The following is a 17,070-nucleotide window of genomic DNA, read 5'->3' on the forward strand; positions in this document are numbered from 1 at the left end:
CCAGTTATCTATTGCTGAGTAACAGTCCAACCCAAACCGTAGTGGCTTAAACCATGACATTTACTCTGTTCATGAATCTATAGGGTTTGCAGGGACAGCTTGTCTCTGTTCCACTTGGAGTCAGCTGGGGTGGTTTGAAGGCTGAGCCTGAACTTACTTGAATCACTGGGGTGGGAAGACTCAAACAACTGGGGGCTAACCTGTGGAAGCCCCTCTGGCTCTCTGCCGGGCCTCTCTTGTATGGAGGCTTCGAGGTTGCCAGATTTCTCACATGCTGACTCAGAACTACCAAGGAACATTTTGAGAGAGAAAGAGAGAGATCCCAGGTGGAATGTTTTTATGACCTCGCCTCAGAAGTCACATTATTTGTGCTGTGTTCTATTAGCAGGGCAGTTACATAGGTCTAACCAGGCTCCAGGGGAGGGAATATTGACCCCACATCTCAGCGGAAGAGTGTCCACACCACACTGTAAGATGAACGTGTGGGATGTGATATATTGATATGGCTATCTTTGGAAAATACAAGCTGCAGTACATGATTCTATTTGTTCTATAGTAGTGAAAAAACAACTTCAAAGAAATCAAGCTAGAAAATAAAAACACAGAAAAACCACAAAGCCATCTGATTTTATTATTTCATGTTGACAGATCATTGCCAAGTGTGAATCTGTGTTCCCCTCATCAATTTAAAGACATCAAACCCATGGCAGCTATAACCATCTTTCTAGATGCAAGTCTGATCCTGTCACTGCCCCTCTTAAAATGACCCTTTAGCTCCCTGTTGCTCCCCAAATAAATTCCAAACTCCTGAACATGGCTTATAAGCCCATCGCACGTGGCCTTGTTTATTAATTTCCAACTTCACCTTTGATGCTGCCTTCCTTGTCCTTTATGCGCCAGCTACCCTGAACCACTTGCCAGTATCCAAACTTTCTTTGGCCTTTTGTACTTGCTGTTTTCCTCTTCTGGGACTTTTCTCTGCCACTGGGCTCTTACACTGCTTGTCTCTCCAGCTGCTATTCTTTTTTCTGGACTCAGCTTCCCTAACTTGATCTTCCTCCTACCTCCCACCTAACTGGCTGAGGGCTCTCATCTCTCCCTCCCATATGCTCTCAAAGCACTCTGTGCCTGTGCTGAGGCCCTCCAGCACCAGTTAACCAGGCTGCATCACCCTCTCCATCGACCCACGTGGGAAGATAGTTTTATTTTATTCCCCATTGTGCGCAGTGCTTGAAGCATGGCAGGGGCTCAACAAATATTGGTTAGAGAAATGAATCTACGCCTTAAATAGCCCACTAGGTTCAAGTAAACAGCCCTCCCACAAGCCTGAGATAGCTATGGCTGGGTCCTGTCTTGAATGTTATAACTGAGGTAGGGCCAAAGCTGGTTGGGAGAGTTTGGAATTTTCAGTAAAATATCAGCTGTTTTACGTGCTTGGAGCTGTTCCTAGCTTTGGGGAACTCATTCCAAGGCAAGGCCAGAGAGTAGCTGCAGGACATCTTTCCTCTTCCCACAACAGTCCTGGTAGGCAGGCCGGCCTGACAGGGACACACCTCGGCAACAGCTGGTAGGATGTTTGTTTACTTGCTGTGCTCCATCCAGAGCCTATTTCTGGAGCAGGTACTGGACGCAAGCCTGTGCCATTCCAGCACTGATCTTGCCAAGCCCTGAGCCAGGAGAGACAGCGGCAGTCACTTACCTTATCTCCCTGGCTCCAACCCAACCTTCTCTGGATATACCCAGTCATGACCTTTTTACCCTGTTGGGAATTGACCTTCTCTGCCACTAAGGTTTAGCAGTAAATATTGCTCCATGTGCTCTCTCTATTTCATTAAGGACAAGAGGAAGGAAGAAAGTTAAGGGCGATAAGAAAGGCTCTCTCAACTCATAAATTTTACTGATTTGAGGAAGTCTTAACTGGAGTTCCTTGGGAGTTCCCAGGGTCAACGGAAACAGATCAGCATTTTTGGCCAATAGAATTTTTCCTATGGTTAGTCTCATTTCTGAAAGGGAACTGGAATACTAAGAGGTCATTTGACTAATTTACGATCCCACAGTAAGCCACAGCATGGATAAAGATAGCACCCAAGACTCTTGGTTTCAAATTTAGGACTGATACACCCATTGCCTAAGTTAAATTTATATTAAAAAGCTAGCTTTGGAAACTAATACCAAATTTTTTTTGGGGTAAATAGTTTCACCTTGTTTTTAGACAAATCACTTAAGTTGTCAGCTCTAAACCAATTAAGAAACCATAGTTACAAACCACTGGACTCCCTTCTGTGGAAGCCTGTCTCTGCTGAAGAGTGAAGTGAAAGGGCAGCCAGAGGTCCAGGGCCTTCCCCTCACACCAGCCCCTGGTTTTCACCCTGGGCTAAACACCTTTCAGGCCTACAGTTCCTTCTCAGTTCCTCTAAATCAACTCCACCTTTTTTCACACTAAGATTCCTGTTACTTAGGTAGAAAATGGGAGGAAGGGAAAAGGCAAAGTTGGAATCCTGCCTGAATGAGAGTAACACTGTTTTCTGCTTCAGAAGCATTCTCTAACCATCAATGAGCAGTTGCTCTTTGGGAGAATATTTCGGACCTCACTGCTTTTCTTCTTAAATTGTTGTTACTGAGGAAAAATAATTTTGTTTATCATGCAAGGAGAAGGAAAATCTTTTTTTCTTTCCTTTCCTTTTTAAACCTATCCATTCATCTGAAAGCCATCAGATGCTCTGTAGGAAGAGTGAGGGCTGGCACCTGAACCAGGCAGAATACTTTGCAAGCTTAGTCCAGGACCAGATGATTGTCAGTGTCTGGCTTCCTCCAAGTGTCTGGGGAACAGAGGGTCACTCACTTTGTCAAAGACATCCTACTAATAAAAGGCAGTAGGAACAAAGTTAACACCAGTAGTCAATGGCAAAAAAACAGGAAAATAAATCAGGAAATTATGACAAAAAATGTTCATATAACCTGGTTGGTTCCCATCCTTTTGGACAAGGCAAAATTTCTAAATCTACTTGATTTAGAAATGAGCAAATGTTCGCTGGAGATTTTTATGGCTACCTGTTTATCATTAGGGATTTGGGACCTATTACCCAAAAAGAAGCTCCACTGGAGCCATAACTCAGAGCTCCTACCCTCATAGCACCAAAGTTTGGCTTGTCAGAGGGCACGTGTTAAGAAAGGAATCTAGCAGGGCTTCCCTGGTGGTCCAGTGGTTAAGAATCTGCCTGCCAATACAGGGGACACCAGTTCAATCCCCACTGTGGGAAGATCCTACATACTGTGGGAAGATCCTACATGCTCAGGGGCAACTAAGCCCATGTGCCACAGCTACTGAGGCCCACATGACCTAGACCCTGTGCTCCACAAGAGAAGCCACTGCAAAGAGAAGCCCATGCACTGAAACTGGAGAGTAGACCTCTTCTCTGCAACCAGAGAAAGCCTGCTCACAGCAACGAAGACCCAGCACAGCCATAAATAAATAAATAAACAAATCTTAAAAAAACAAAAAAAAAACCCCAGTAATCTGGCAGAGGTCATCAGCTCTCCTGCACTGACGTGCATTTGTCTTTAACTCCTCACTGCCTGGAAGCACCTCTCTGGGAGGAATTGGGTTAATAACACCACACACACGGCTAGTCTGATGAGAAGAGTTTTATGTGGGCGATACAAACTGAACAAGAACACCATAAACAAGGAAGGAAGCACAGGCTCAGCCAGGAAAGTGGCCACAAGGGCAGGCATGGAATTATTCAGGAGCGGTTTCAAATACCAACACCATATTTAAATGTCTAATTTGGAACCTGGGTCTTTTTAAGCATCAGAGGAAGTTAGGGGAGAAACCATGCATGAGATTAAAAATATATATACATGTATACACAGAGACACCAACATTTTCACACTTCTTTCGTTCATTTTCCCCACAAGAAACAGATCAGATGAAGGAAAAGCCCAGCCTCTTTTTCCTAAAGTCCCTATATTTATTATGGAGTTGGCAGAGAAGCCCCAGCTGGGGCTTGGATTCAGGGAGGCAGACTTCACTCTCTTTGACCCTACACACCCCTGACAGTTTACCAATGGAACACTCGGAACATGGGCGGGAACGTTCAGAAGAGGCAAGAAAAAGTACAGCTTGTTTAACTTACGCATTATACACAAGGGCATCAGTTTTTCCAAATACCACCACACTTCATCCTTTACTAGGTTCTTAGCAGACTTCTCACCTGCAGCGACAGAACTCAGACAAGCTGTGAGACATAGAATAAGGTGGTACTTCGATCCAGTGTACACTGGGTCAGTCACTTTACTCAAGACAGTCACACATGCCAGGTCCTGGCAAATCCTCAGGGGGCTGTGGCTTCGTGCTTGGTGGAGTGGAAAGCTGGGCTTTTTCCCTCCCTAGATACTTCCTTGCTGCCTCTGTCGCCGCCAGTGAGTGCTCTGCTGTTCCCTGCGGACCCAAGACAGCTGCTGGGTGTGTATGTGTGTAATTTATTGTTCTGCTGCTGTTGGCTCGTCCCCGGGTGCTGGCTTCTCAACCTGTGACTCTGGAGGAATCAGATACTGGACCTCCTCTGTACTGACGGCTACCTTATCTGGCTGCAGCCACCTCTTGAAATGTTCCAAGGTGCTAGGAAAGAAGAGGAGGAAAGTGTGACTGCATCAGACTTCACTGACTAATTACTTAATGATTATCTCAGATACTCCAAGACTGCCTTCCCACCCACCACCAATTTCTTCCTACAGTTGTTTTTCACTGCTAACATGGGGTGGGGGGTACAAATACTCCTCTGACAGCTGTGCATCCTGGCAGCGCCATGGTATAATTTACCCCCTGGTGGGCACTTGGGCGATAAGCAGCACTAGGACCCCTTCAAATGCAGTTTCTGAAGATTTGATGAGAACAGCTGAAGAGCCTATGCCTGTCTGGTCTTTTTTCCTCCAAACTGGAGAGAAGAGAAATTTTCAAGGGGAGAAAACATTTCAAATAAATACCAAATTACCGCATGTTAGGTTGCTTCAGTTGTGTCCGACTGTTTGTGACCCCATGGACCGTAGCCCGCCAGGCTCCTCTGTCCATGGGGATTTTCCAGGCAGGAATACTAGAGTGGGTTGCCATGCCCTTCTCCAGGTTATCTTCCCAACCCAGGGACTGAACCCACATCTCTTATGTCTTCTGTATTAGTAAGGCAGAAACCTGAGCATCTTGGTATCTCTGATACCTGAAGTAGTCTGAGGCTCAATTATACTTACAGCACTTAGTTGCACTAAGTATGGTTTTTTGGGTGTTTTTGTTTATTTAGTTTATTCTATAGCAAGATGCCAAGATGGAAACATCTGAGTAGCAACGTCCCCCACAAAGGAATGGCCACTATGCCAGGGGGCTCTTTTTTGTCTAGATCTGTGGGAAGGAGGAGGGCTTCCCTGGTAGCTCAGCTGGTAAAGAATCCAGCTGCAATGCGGGACCCTGGTTCAATTCCCGGGTCAGGAAGATCTCCTGGAGAAAGGATAGGCTATCCACTCCAGTATTCTTGGGTTTCTCTGGTGGTTCAGATGGTAAAAAATCCACCTGCAATGCGGGAGACCTGGGTTTGATCCCTGGGTTGGGAAGATGCCCTGGAGGAGGGCACAGCAACCCACTCCAGTATTCTTGCCTGGAGAATCAATCCCACGGACAGAGGAGCCTGCCAGGCTATAGTTCATGGGGTCACAAAGAGTCGGACATGATTGAGCGACCAAGCATAGCACAGCGGAGAGGGGGAAGTATCCCCGCCCACCTTTCTTGAGCATCCAGGATCCTCCCCTAAAGGTATTAGACATTCACAGTAAAGTACAAATGACTGGAAATAATGTAAAGCTCATTCTATGCTCTTCAACAGCAAAAAGTCATAAGCCAAGAAATAAGGCCGTAACCAGCAGATTTCAGACACCTACAACGGGGGAATCATGTTGTGGACAGTACGATTTCCCAGCCCATTGCTCCCTTGCCGAAAGCATATGATGAGGAGGGGTCACCTATCTGGTCTTCACATACATGAAAAAACACACAATTTCACTACAATGGCCTGTGCTTAAAACATACACTTTCAGGTTTAAAACCAAATGCATATCTGTTTCCTGTGCTTTTTCTGAACAGAGAGAAGCATTCTCACAGATGTAGGCTTGGGGCAACGTTATACGGGTATTTAATCTTCATCTACCACACGTTTCATAAAATGGTTCCAGTTATTTCTACAAGGAAGGGAAAACCACATTATTTTAGGTATTAATAAATACACAGAAACATGAACTTGAGTCTTGGTGCTGATCTCAGAGAAAAAGAATTCCTATTTGAGAATTATGCAAGAGAAAGTTGTCTTTGTTTCTCAGAACTGGAGAGGAAGGAAATATTAATATTAGAGGGGAGAGAATATAATACCAAATTATTAGTGGCTCATGAATCGGTGCATCTTCATCTTTTGTGTTTGGGTCAGTTTACTGGGAAAAGAAAAGAGTAAATTTTATATTATTTTCTGAACCCTTGGAGGGTAGCTGGCCTGACCTTAGATGCCATCCTGATTTCTGAAGGATCTGGGCCCACCTTGAGTATTTGAGATAATGTCAGTGAAAATACTTTGCAAGTTAAAAAATAAAATGTAACTATGAAGTTCTATTTACATACTGTCCATGATTTCAGCAGCAGTATTCATCTGATACCATGGGACTCTGAAAATCAATGTTAATGATAGGTTGTAAACGTAGGTGAAGTCATAGTCCCCTAAAACCTTGTGTTAAAATACAGGTTTTTATTTCGCTCACTGATTTTCATTTTGAATAATTTCTTAGTGAGTTTCAAAATTCTGTTAGGAAGAATAATATTAGGAATAGCTAACACTTTGTACTGACCCTGTGCCAGGCACAAGTTGTAAGTGCTTTACACACAGTAACTCATTTAAGGCTCATAACAACCTTATGCGGTAAGAGCTACTACTCCTGCTTCACAGAGCAGGAGGCTGAGGCACACGTGGGTTACTCACCCAGTAAGTGGCAGAGCTCCTGTGCCCAGTGTCAAGCATCATCCTGCTCTTTGTGACAGAATGCCCTCTCCTCCTTTCTGCATCTGGCCCACCTGCAGATACTGTTTCCCTTTGGTACAAAACTAGAGCCCAAAGGGAGCTCAATGGTCTCAACTCTTAAAGCACATTGTCACTTCTGCTCATCTGGCTCTTATGCTGCCTCGTTTTGTTAGGTATGTCTTCATATATATTCTTCTCTCCCCAAACTAGTTCTGAGGACCAAAAGAAGGGTCTAGATCTAGATCGTTACGTATCCCCCTTCATGCCCATGACATCAAGCACGGTGCCTTCACACCAGAGATGCTTAAGAAATTCATTCATTTGTGCTACACAAATTTGAGTGTCTACAATATGACAGGAACTCTGTAAGGCAGTGGAGATTCATAGGTAAGAAGACTTGGTTCCAGTTGTTGATTGATGACTAGTTTCTCAGGTGCAGTGTGTACTTAAAAATGAAGACGATGGTTTATTCTCAACTCTGTTCAACCTGTGATCAAGATGTAGATGGGGTATTTGCTTTTTGGCAAAAATATCCTTGCTCAAAAATCTGCCACTGGACTAAGAGCAAATAAAGCAACCTTAAAAAGGATGATATTTAGCTCAGAAAAGCTGCTGTTGATATCAACTTATATCTGGACTCAGATGTCACTCTCCTTGACTTCTTTAGAGGAAGAGAAATGCTTTTGGTGAAACAGACTATCGCCTGGAGCAGGACTAGGAATCAGTTACCTCTCATCAGAATCAAGTCCATCCACAAAGAACTCAGATGCTAACTTCTCCTGGAGGAACCGGTCCCAGCATTCCTTCTTTGCTTGGGCCAGGGTTCGAAGCATGTCCTTGGAAGTCACTTCCTGATTTAAACCTTTGATTCTTCTCAGTTTCTTCTCTAAAGAGAGAGGAAGTTGAGCTTAACAAGGAAACTGAATATGAAACAAAAGTAACCTAAAATGCAAAATGCCAACTGAAAAATTCTTATTGATGAGTACAAGCACATTGCTCTCATTTTTTTAAGGACAAATGTACATTTTTCTTTTTCCTTCACAGTATCTTCACTATACATTGTATCAAACAAATGTTTAACTCCAGAAAAGGGAAAACTATAGATTCTCATAAATAAACTGATGGCATGTTTGCTTTGAAATCACAGAAACCCAGCAGGTATCTCTCTAAGGAAAGCTTGTTTTCTCTGGCGTGTGATGTGTATACTGTTGTCTTTTTTCAACTCCTGAAAATAGTTTCTCTGAGGAGTAAATGGTTGGTTTTTTTTTTTTCCGTAACGGTGTCATAAAGTGGTTTTCAAACCTCGTGAGAAAGAATCAGAGGAAATGGAGAGAGATTCAACGGTTCATTAGACACTAAAATTAACTTGATGAGAACACAATAATAAGAGACCTTTAAGATCACGATGTGTGATTAAATTCTTGATTAAAGAAAAGGAATCTCCTAACAGTTTTTTCTGAAAGTTGTTCTACTTGTGGTCTGAATGTTGGAGCCTTAATAAAAACAAAATCTTATAATCCCTGTGAGAGTGGTCCATATGGCTTCCTGACGATACATGTTTAGTTACTCCTTGCATTTTAAGTAAGAACACAAGAAAGAGGGACTTCTCTGGTGGTCCAGTGGCTAAGGATCCAAGCTCCCAATGTAGGCGGCCTAGGCTGAATCTTTAGTCAGAGAACTAGATCCTACATGGTGTAACTGAGATCAAAGATCCTGGGTGCCTCACTTAGACCTGGTGCAGTCAAATAAATAAATATTTAAGAATAAAGAATCCAAGAAAGGGTATCACCATTTGTCTTCTGCCTTAATTTAGTCTTGCCTCCAACTATAATAAATGGGTAAATGATGGCTTTTTGGAGGGGATAGGTGGACATCAAGCCTAGGACCAATAGAAATTTTATGATTCGCAATCTGGTTTTCATTTCTAAGCAAGCCACATCAACTAGAACCCACTGATCAAAACAAACACATTTTATTGCTACAAGTTACCACCAAAAGCTCATCATGTGAAAAAAAAAACACAAAACCTACAGTTGATAAATGTTAAATATTTGAAGAGTTTTTTCTCTCCAGGAGGATGTGAAAAGGATTATGTATATCTCACGTTGAATTGGTTAAAAGTTTTTTAATTGTTGCTCTTAGTGGATTCTCTGATATAAGTTTATTTGGCAATAAAAACAATCTTTATATTGTCAGACCTTGTCAAGGTGGGAAGTAGTCTTTGGGGCTGGAAAAAGTCTTCCCATCTCTGTGTGCTGAGTCCCTAGTTAGGTGTGATCAGGCAGAAACAGGCACCCTTGCATCCTTCAAACCTGCCTGCCATTGTCACCCAGACTCTGCTATAGGCAACAGAAATGCCTCTTACTTTCTTCAAGGAAGGACATTTTAATCATGTTAACTGATTTTAGAAAAGATGAGTGGAATTTTAACTTTCTGAACCAGTCTTCACCAATCAAAGACATGACTGATTCCATGAAAGATTCTTCTTTACCCACGACACACAGCACCAACAAGCCAGAGGATCTGGTTCTCCAGCTTCCTCAGACTGTTGCTTCTTCTCCTTACCATCACTGAAGACAGATTCTGACTACCACAACAGAAATGTTAACCTTCTTGGCCATTGCTGCATGGATGACTATCCTATTTCTGATGGCTTCCCAACAAATTTCACATTATACCCTCATCTTTTTCATTAGCCATCATTTCACATGTGTTTTTCTCGTATCTTTTTTTCTTTCACATCGTTAACCAAATGCTTTTTGTTTCTCCAAGACATTTCTTAGCAATACGTAAACTCTATTCTGACTCTTCTTTCCTTCCTCAAAAGCTTCTTCCAGAATTGTCTTTCCTTCTTCAAATAATTATTCCCAGGTTTGGCTTTGTGACACGCTGATGGGTCTCATGGATGTTTAATAAAACAGGGTAACACAATTCTGAAGTTTGGCAATCCTGTCCAAGACTGATATTTGTCTTTCCCCTATCAATGGATGATCTGAATCTCTTTCCTGAGTTAGGAGTCTCTCTAAATACTTAAGGCCATAAAGATAAGTGAAGATGTGTTCAGGAAATATTTTATAAGTGAAATGGCTAACAAGAGGAAGAATGAACTTTATGTCAATACGTTCTTGTTTAGTCAGGAAGTTGTATCCAACTCTTGCAACCCCATGGACTGTAGCCCACCAGGCTCCTCTGTCCATGGGATTTCCCAGGTCAGAATACTAGAGTGGGTTGTCATTTCCTTCTCCAGGGGATGTTCCCAATCCAGAGGTCAAACCCGAGTCTCCTGTATTGGTAGGCGGATTCTTTACCACTGAGTCACCAGGGAAGCCCATCATGTCAATATACTCCCATCCCAACAATCATTCTATTAAATATAACAGTTTCTCAAACTGTAGCATCAGAAATCCAAATGGAGCCCTGGGGCCATGACCTTTTTCTTTCAGGAAGGCATAACGTTTGACACTTTTGGGTAACCTGAATACATGAGCCACTAAGAGTAGGTAAGAGTGTTCTGCAGAATGCTAACAAATAAAGCAAAATTTAGATGAAACAGAGGCCAGAGATGACAAAGACTGTTTTAAAGGATGTACTGGGAAAAGGGGGCCCTTCCCAACAACCAACCTGAAACCCCCTGTAGAATTACATCTGACAGATACATGTGGTGAGGACAAAAAGAAAAGTTAAGAATAGAAAACCAGATTTGATGTCACAGAACTTCAACATGCTTCCTTAAAACCTCCAGCTTCAGATTTAAACAAACAAACAAAAAAGCCATCTAACTTACCTAAAGATGCTAAATACACTTCTGAATCCTGCAAGGGAGCCCAAGGCTTTACAGCTGGCTGTGCAGCATAGTGTGGGGCCTCCCTCTGGCCTGTGCCTGCAGGGTAAGAATCCATAAAGGAGTCTGAGAAGGCATTGCTGGCACTGTCTTCTTGGTCAGGATGTGGCAGGCAGGAACAGATTTCAGCCCAAAGATCTGGGCCAGATCTTGTGGTTGTAGAGTCAATGCTTTCAAACATTTTCATTTGGAATCTGGACTGAAAAACAGAACCTCAAGTGAATAAAAACTGACTTGGGCAGGAAGGTTATAGCCTTTTAATTAGTTTCTCCTAACAAAATTTAAAATGTCTTCTATTACATTCTTATGTTATAGATAAAAAGATGACAAAAGGGTAATTGGGTTTCTCTTCTGGCTTTGCACTTGGGTTGTTTTCATAATGAAGTTTGTCTTTTAAAATAGAATTTCTATAAGCCAAACACAAAAGACTGAATGACTGAATGATTCCATTTTCATGAGGTCTCTGCAGTGAAACTCACAGAGACAGAAAATAAAATGGTGGTTGGGATGGGGATGGTAATGGGAGTTATTGTTTAATGGCTACAGAGTTCTGGTTTGGGAAGTTCTAGAAATGAATGGTGGTGATGGTTGTGTGATAATGTTAATGCCACTGAACAATACATCTACAAATGGTTAAAATGGTAAATGTACATTATGGATGTTTCACACATGTGTGAGCACACACAGAGAGGTATTTCTGGGATATTTCCAGTGAGGACAACCGTCCTGCACTTTCCTCCAAAGATCTCCAAGATGCAACCACTCTGTCCTCGACCAATTAAATTCTGTTTTCAATAGGACACAGACTAAAGGTCCTGCACAGTTCCATATACAGTACACCAGGATAATAAAAATGCTGCTTGGTGAAACCTGTCTGTCAGAGTACTGGCCTATGGGCTCATTACATGGAGAAACTGAGCTATATGCCTATGTTCTTATTTAAAAAAAACAAAATAGAAAGATAGGCATTTTCATCATTTTACAGATGAAAAAATTGAGGATCAGAAGCATAACTTGTCAAAGACACATTACTGGTATAGAGTGAATCCTTGATTGGAAACCAGACCCCTGCGGCTCCAAAAGCCATGTTTTTAACCCGATAAAACTCAGCCTGTTTGTGACTATACTGAAAATAGCACGAGCAGAGCTAAGAGGGAACAGCTACCCACAAAACCTGGGGCTTTCATAACTAGGCTTACAGGATGAACTGACACCTCCTTTCAGGAGGGACCTTTGAGATTAGGAAGGCTGCTTAGGAAAAGATCTGAATAATTTCAGGAGCGAGAGCCCAGGAAGCGCAGGGCCCGGAAGTAAAAAGCCAGATATGACGGAGGCCCAGTATGAACTGATGCCAAGGGTCACAATGAGGCTCCACTCCCATCCCGAAGTCGTTTGAACCCACCCACACCAAACCTTTGCTAGCATCAGAGCCCCGGTCCCCCTGTCCCCCCTAGGAAGTACCGTCCAGAGCGGAGAAAGAACCCTCGTGTCCAGATCCGGGGCCTCAATCGCTCCAGCCTCAAGGACTAGCTGGGCGGGACGACTCAGGCCCCGAGGCACCTCTATGGTATCTCGGAATGCAGCCGGAGCCAGGGATAGAAAACGCTGCGCAACCCTGCACCTCTCTCTTCCCCTTACCACAACCGCCTGCCAGCTGCCCGCAAACGCTCGGCGCAGTTTCTTTGCAGGCAGCAGGGAAGAAATAGGGAGGCGGATTCTCCAGTTGACGGATCCCGGGAGTCCTCCAACCACCGCCCAACCTGGCGATGTTCTATGCGTCGATTGGTCGAGAGGAGCTCAGCTGGGTAAGGAAGTGAGTCGCATAGTGCTTCGGAAACGACGGGCGGGACTGTAGTTGCCTGGATACGGTAGAGAACACACCCTCCGCCCCTGTTTTCCAGGGGGCCAGGTTGATCCCACCTTTGTCAGTGCGTTCCAGCCGCGCGGACACAGCTTTCCACGTGTTTCCTGCTCGGATCAGTTCAGGTCAGTCGCTCAGTCGTGTCCGACTCTTTGCGACCCCATGAATCGCAGCACGCCAGGCCTCCCTGTCCATCACCAACTCTCGGAGTTTACCCAAACCCATGTCCATCGAGTTAGTGATGCCATCCAACCATCTCATCCTCTGTCGTCCCCTTCTCCTCCTGCCCCCAATCCTTCCCAGCATTAGTGTCTTTTCTAGTGAGTCAACTCTTCGCATGAGGTGGCCAAAGTATTGGAGTTTCAGCTTCAACATCAGTCCTTCCAAAGAACACCCAGGACTGATCTTTAGGATGGACTGGTTGGATCTCCTTGCAGTCCAAGGGACTCTCAAGAGTCTTCTCCAACACTACAGTTCAAAAGCATCAATTCTTCGGTGCTCAGCTTTCTTCACCGTCCAACTCTCACATATATACATGACCACTGGAAAAACCATAGCCTTGACTAGACGGACCTTTGTTGGCAAAGTAATGTCTCTGCTTTTAAATATGCTCTCTAGGTTGGTCATAACCTTCCTTCCAAGGAGTAAGCGTCTTTTAATTTCATGGCTGCAATCACCATCAGCAGTGATTTTGGAGACCAAAAAAATAAATTCTGACACTGTTTCCACTGTTTCCCCATCTATTTCCCATGAAGTGATAGGACCAGATGCCATGATCTTAGTTTTCTGAATGTTGAGCCTTAAGCCAACTTTTTCACTCTCCTCTTTCACTTTCATCAAGAGTCTCTTTAGTTCTTCTTCACTTTCTGCCATAAGGGTGGTGTCATCTGCATATCTGAGGTTATTGATATTTCTCCCAGCAATCTTGATTCCAGCTTGTGCTTTTCCAGCCCAGCGTTTCTCATGATGTACTCTGCATATAAGTTAAATAAGCAGGGTGACAATATAGGGAAGCCCAATTTCCAAGGCCTTGACTTTTCTTGGCTCCCTGAGCAAGTTAGTCTCCTCAGCAGTTCTCTGGACTGGTGTTGGTCCCCCCAAATTTCAGACGTTCGACACGCAAATTAGAGAACTTATGCACCTTGAATGGGGGACAGAGGCGATTACTTTCCTTACTCCCACAGGAGATCCATCTCCTTTTCACCAGTTGTGATGCTTTCCCACATTAATTTAGTCAATAGGCATCAAGCTCCTGCTGTGTTCCAAGCATTGTGTTAAGCGGGAATTCAAGACAGGTAAGACTTGGTATGGGTCCTAGCTTTATGGCTTAGGAGGAAGCACCACAGAGACAGATACGTTTACAAATCACAGCAAAGAATTGTAGAAATATGACGGAAATGTGGCCAGAGTACATAAAGGAGCCAGTGGTCATGGGAGGTGTGTGTCAGAAACGGTTTTTTTTTTTCAAAGAAGATGACCTTTGATATCCTTCAGGGGTTCGCTGAAACATAACCCTCCCAACCTGATCTCCAATTTCCAGGGCCTATTACTCTCTCACAAAGATATATGTGAGAAAAGACAATAGCCACCCATCTGTAGAAGTAGCTTGGCTGAGGGTATAGTGTCTAGATGTGTCTGAAGCTACTCAGTGTGGCTATGGTGGTGATAACTACCACCATGTGAAAGGGAACTATAAGGTACTCTTTTACTTACATTTATGACCATTCTTAGAATATGCAAACAGAAGGAAGTGGAAAGCAAGAAAGTTAGAAAACAAAAGAGCAAATAATAGGCAAGATTTTGCCAGTGCTTATTCATAGAGAATATATGAGGATGGGCGGTTTCCCAGAGTCCTCCAACTGTTGCCTGACCTGGTGACATGAATCTTGTAGCATCTGATTCATAGAAAGGATGACTGTCATAGATTTATGGGTGCTTCATTGACTGCTCCATAGCCTTTCAACTCACTTATGAAGTTTTCTCTAATTTCCTGCTCACCAAAAAATACCCTCTTGATTTCATATTTGGCCTCTTATGTATCTTGACACCAGAATGAGGGTTCTTTAACAGTAGGCACAAATAGTGGCTGATGTAAAGTTGAATACATCTTTCAACTTAAAGTGACAGTTGTAAATTAACAAATGGTCACCTTTTCTGATAGGGCTTCCCAGATGGTGCAGTGGTAAACAGTCTACCTGCCAATGCGGGAGACGCAGTTTCAATCCCTGGCTTGGGAAGATCCCCTGGAGAAGGAATTGGTAACCCACTCCAGTATTCTGCCTGGAAAATTCCATCGACAGAGGAACCTGGCAGTGTACAGTCCATGGGGTTGCAAAGAGTTGGACACCACTGAGCACAGCACACCCTTACTGATTTATCCATGTCCTTTGAGTTTAATTAGTGTGTGTGCTGAATAAATCCAAACCAGATCCTGCACTTGGAAAGCTGAAACCATAAGCCCTGATGATCTCCCTCTTCTCAAGGACTGCTCACACTTGGAAGCCACATGACAGCAGTCAACATCCTTCTATCTTAGACTCTGTTTTCCCACAGTGTGATTAGTACAAATATGTTTTTTATTTGTATTCTCAACCAGCCTAGGCCTTCACTGAGATCAGGAACCATGTCTTTCTTGCCTTTGTATCTCTGAAGCCAAGTGATGCTTAGCAAATGTTCAAAATTTGTTTGGTATCTAAATGTTTAAATTAGAAACCTTTTGGTCAAAGACTACACTGAACTGGAGCTAGACCTTGGGATTCACTCTTCAGTCTCTTCTCCAAGTGGTAACCAGGGTAATCTTTTTGGAATGAAAATTGTATCATCACACATACACACACAAATTGGATCATCACACACACAAACAAACACAAATACACACATCAGAAACTCTTTGATAATTTCCCATTGTTCATAAAGGCTTAAATTCTTATCATAGTAAGTTAGGTAGAGTTCTTAGTTCAAACAATGGAGCTCATTCTAGCCAGTTTAAGCAGTAAAAGGGATTAATTAAAGCTGCTCTGTACAATAAAATTTCTGTAATGATAGAAATGTTCTGTGTCTGAGTTGTCCAATAAGGTATCCACTAGTTTTATGTGATTCTTGAGCACATGAGATGCAGTTTCTGTAACTGAATAACTGAATTTTAAATTTTCTTTCAGTTTAATTAATTTAAACAGCCACATATGGCTAATGGCTATTCTGTTGACCACAGGATTAAAGTATGTTAAACAGTTCACAGAATCTCAAAATGGGCCAGAGTCAGACTTGGGGTCTATATAGCCAGGAGTTTCTAAACCTCAGTGAAGGACTTCTCAGGGAGCACCCCAGTGCCACTCAATGTAGATACTGCATCTGGGCAATGGACACAAGAACTTCCCCCATGTTAGTCCCCAATATAACTCCATATATCAATATACAAATCCCTCCAATGCCAACTTGTCAGACATGAATTCCACACTGCTTGCTTCCTCTGCTATTATGCCTCTGAACCAAAGGCTCTGCCTGATCAAAGGAGCCCAGTTGATGGATGCCCAAGTTGCTAGGGAGTCTGGGAAGATCAGTTTCTAGATCCTATCTCTTGGAAACAGTACTTAATGTGGGAAATTCCCCACACAAAGAAGAGTGTTGAGAAGATGCTGGATGTCCAAAGGGTATGAAAACAGTCTGCTTTGCATAGTTTGTCAGTGCTTTCCAAACTTTAATATGCAGTCAGACTATCTGAGGATCTTGTTAAAATGGAGATTCTCACTCAGGGGGTCTGAAGGGAAGAGGAAAAAGATTCCGCAGTTCCAACACGTTGCTGGATGTTTCCCATGTTGCTAATACACAGACCACATTTTGAGCAGCAAGGCTTTATACAATTCCACAAGGACTCCCTCTCTAGACCGCTCTTATAGCTTTCTCCTTGTTTGTGTTTCAGACACATTCTGAAAAACACTCTTTACCAAAAAAACCAAAAAACTTTATTGAAATATAATTCACACTCCATAAAATTCACCCTTTTGTCATGTGGCTGGTTCTCAGAGGTCTTGGCTTATCTTGATTTGGCTGTTTCTGAGCCTGTTCTCCAGCTCTCTTATGAATCCTATGAGGCATTAATATCCTTTCAATAATTCCGTCTCTTATAAAGTTAACTGGCGTTGGTTTCAGTATTTTGCATTTAAGAATTCTGATAAATACATCTTCTGATCCACTTGGAGTTTTAATCTCAGGACAGGAGCATATGGAAGGCAAATGGGAGATCTCTAGTCCTCATGCTGTTAAGGAGAAGGACAAATGTAAAAATATTTTTTCTGGGTTGTGTGTGCTTAATTACATATATG

At 43.0% G+C, this 17,070-nt stretch overlaps 1 protein-coding gene across 5 annotated transcripts; it reads right to left on the bottom strand.

Annotated features, from left to right (window-relative positions):
- Positions 1 to 609: 609 nt before the first annotated feature.
- CCDC32 (coiled-coil domain containing 32) lies at positions 610 to 12,655 on the bottom strand. Of its 5 annotated transcripts, none has more exons than XM_081507221.1 (4): positions 12,526 to 12,655; positions 10,831 to 11,086; positions 7,776 to 7,932; positions 610 to 4,621 (listed from the first exon to the last, which is right to left on the bottom strand). In XM_081507221.1, the coding sequence occupies exons 2-4, from the start codon at positions 11,072 to 11,074 to the stop codon at positions 4,483 to 4,485; spliced, it is 540 nt and encodes a 179-aa protein (XP_081363347.1). In that variant the 5' UTR covers positions 11,075 to 11,086; positions 12,526 to 12,655; the 3' UTR covers positions 610 to 4,482. The 5 variants fall into 5 exon arrangements, with proteins under 5 accessions (XP_081363347.1, XP_081363348.1, XP_081363345.1 ...); XM_081507222.1 differs by having other exon boundaries at positions 10,831 to 11,081; positions 12,349 to 12,655; XM_081507219.1 differs by having other exon boundaries at positions 12,349 to 12,655.
- Between the last annotated feature and the right edge of the window lie 4,415 nt (positions 12,656 to 17,070).

The sequence above is a fragment of the Giraffa tippelskirchi genome, chromosome 7, assembly GCF_054371585.1.
Source record: "Giraffa tippelskirchi isolate mGirTip1 chromosome 7, T2T-mGirTip1v1.2.pri, whole genome shotgun sequence".
Lineage (NCBI taxonomy): Eukaryota > Metazoa > Chordata > Mammalia > Artiodactyla > Giraffidae > Giraffa > Giraffa tippelskirchi.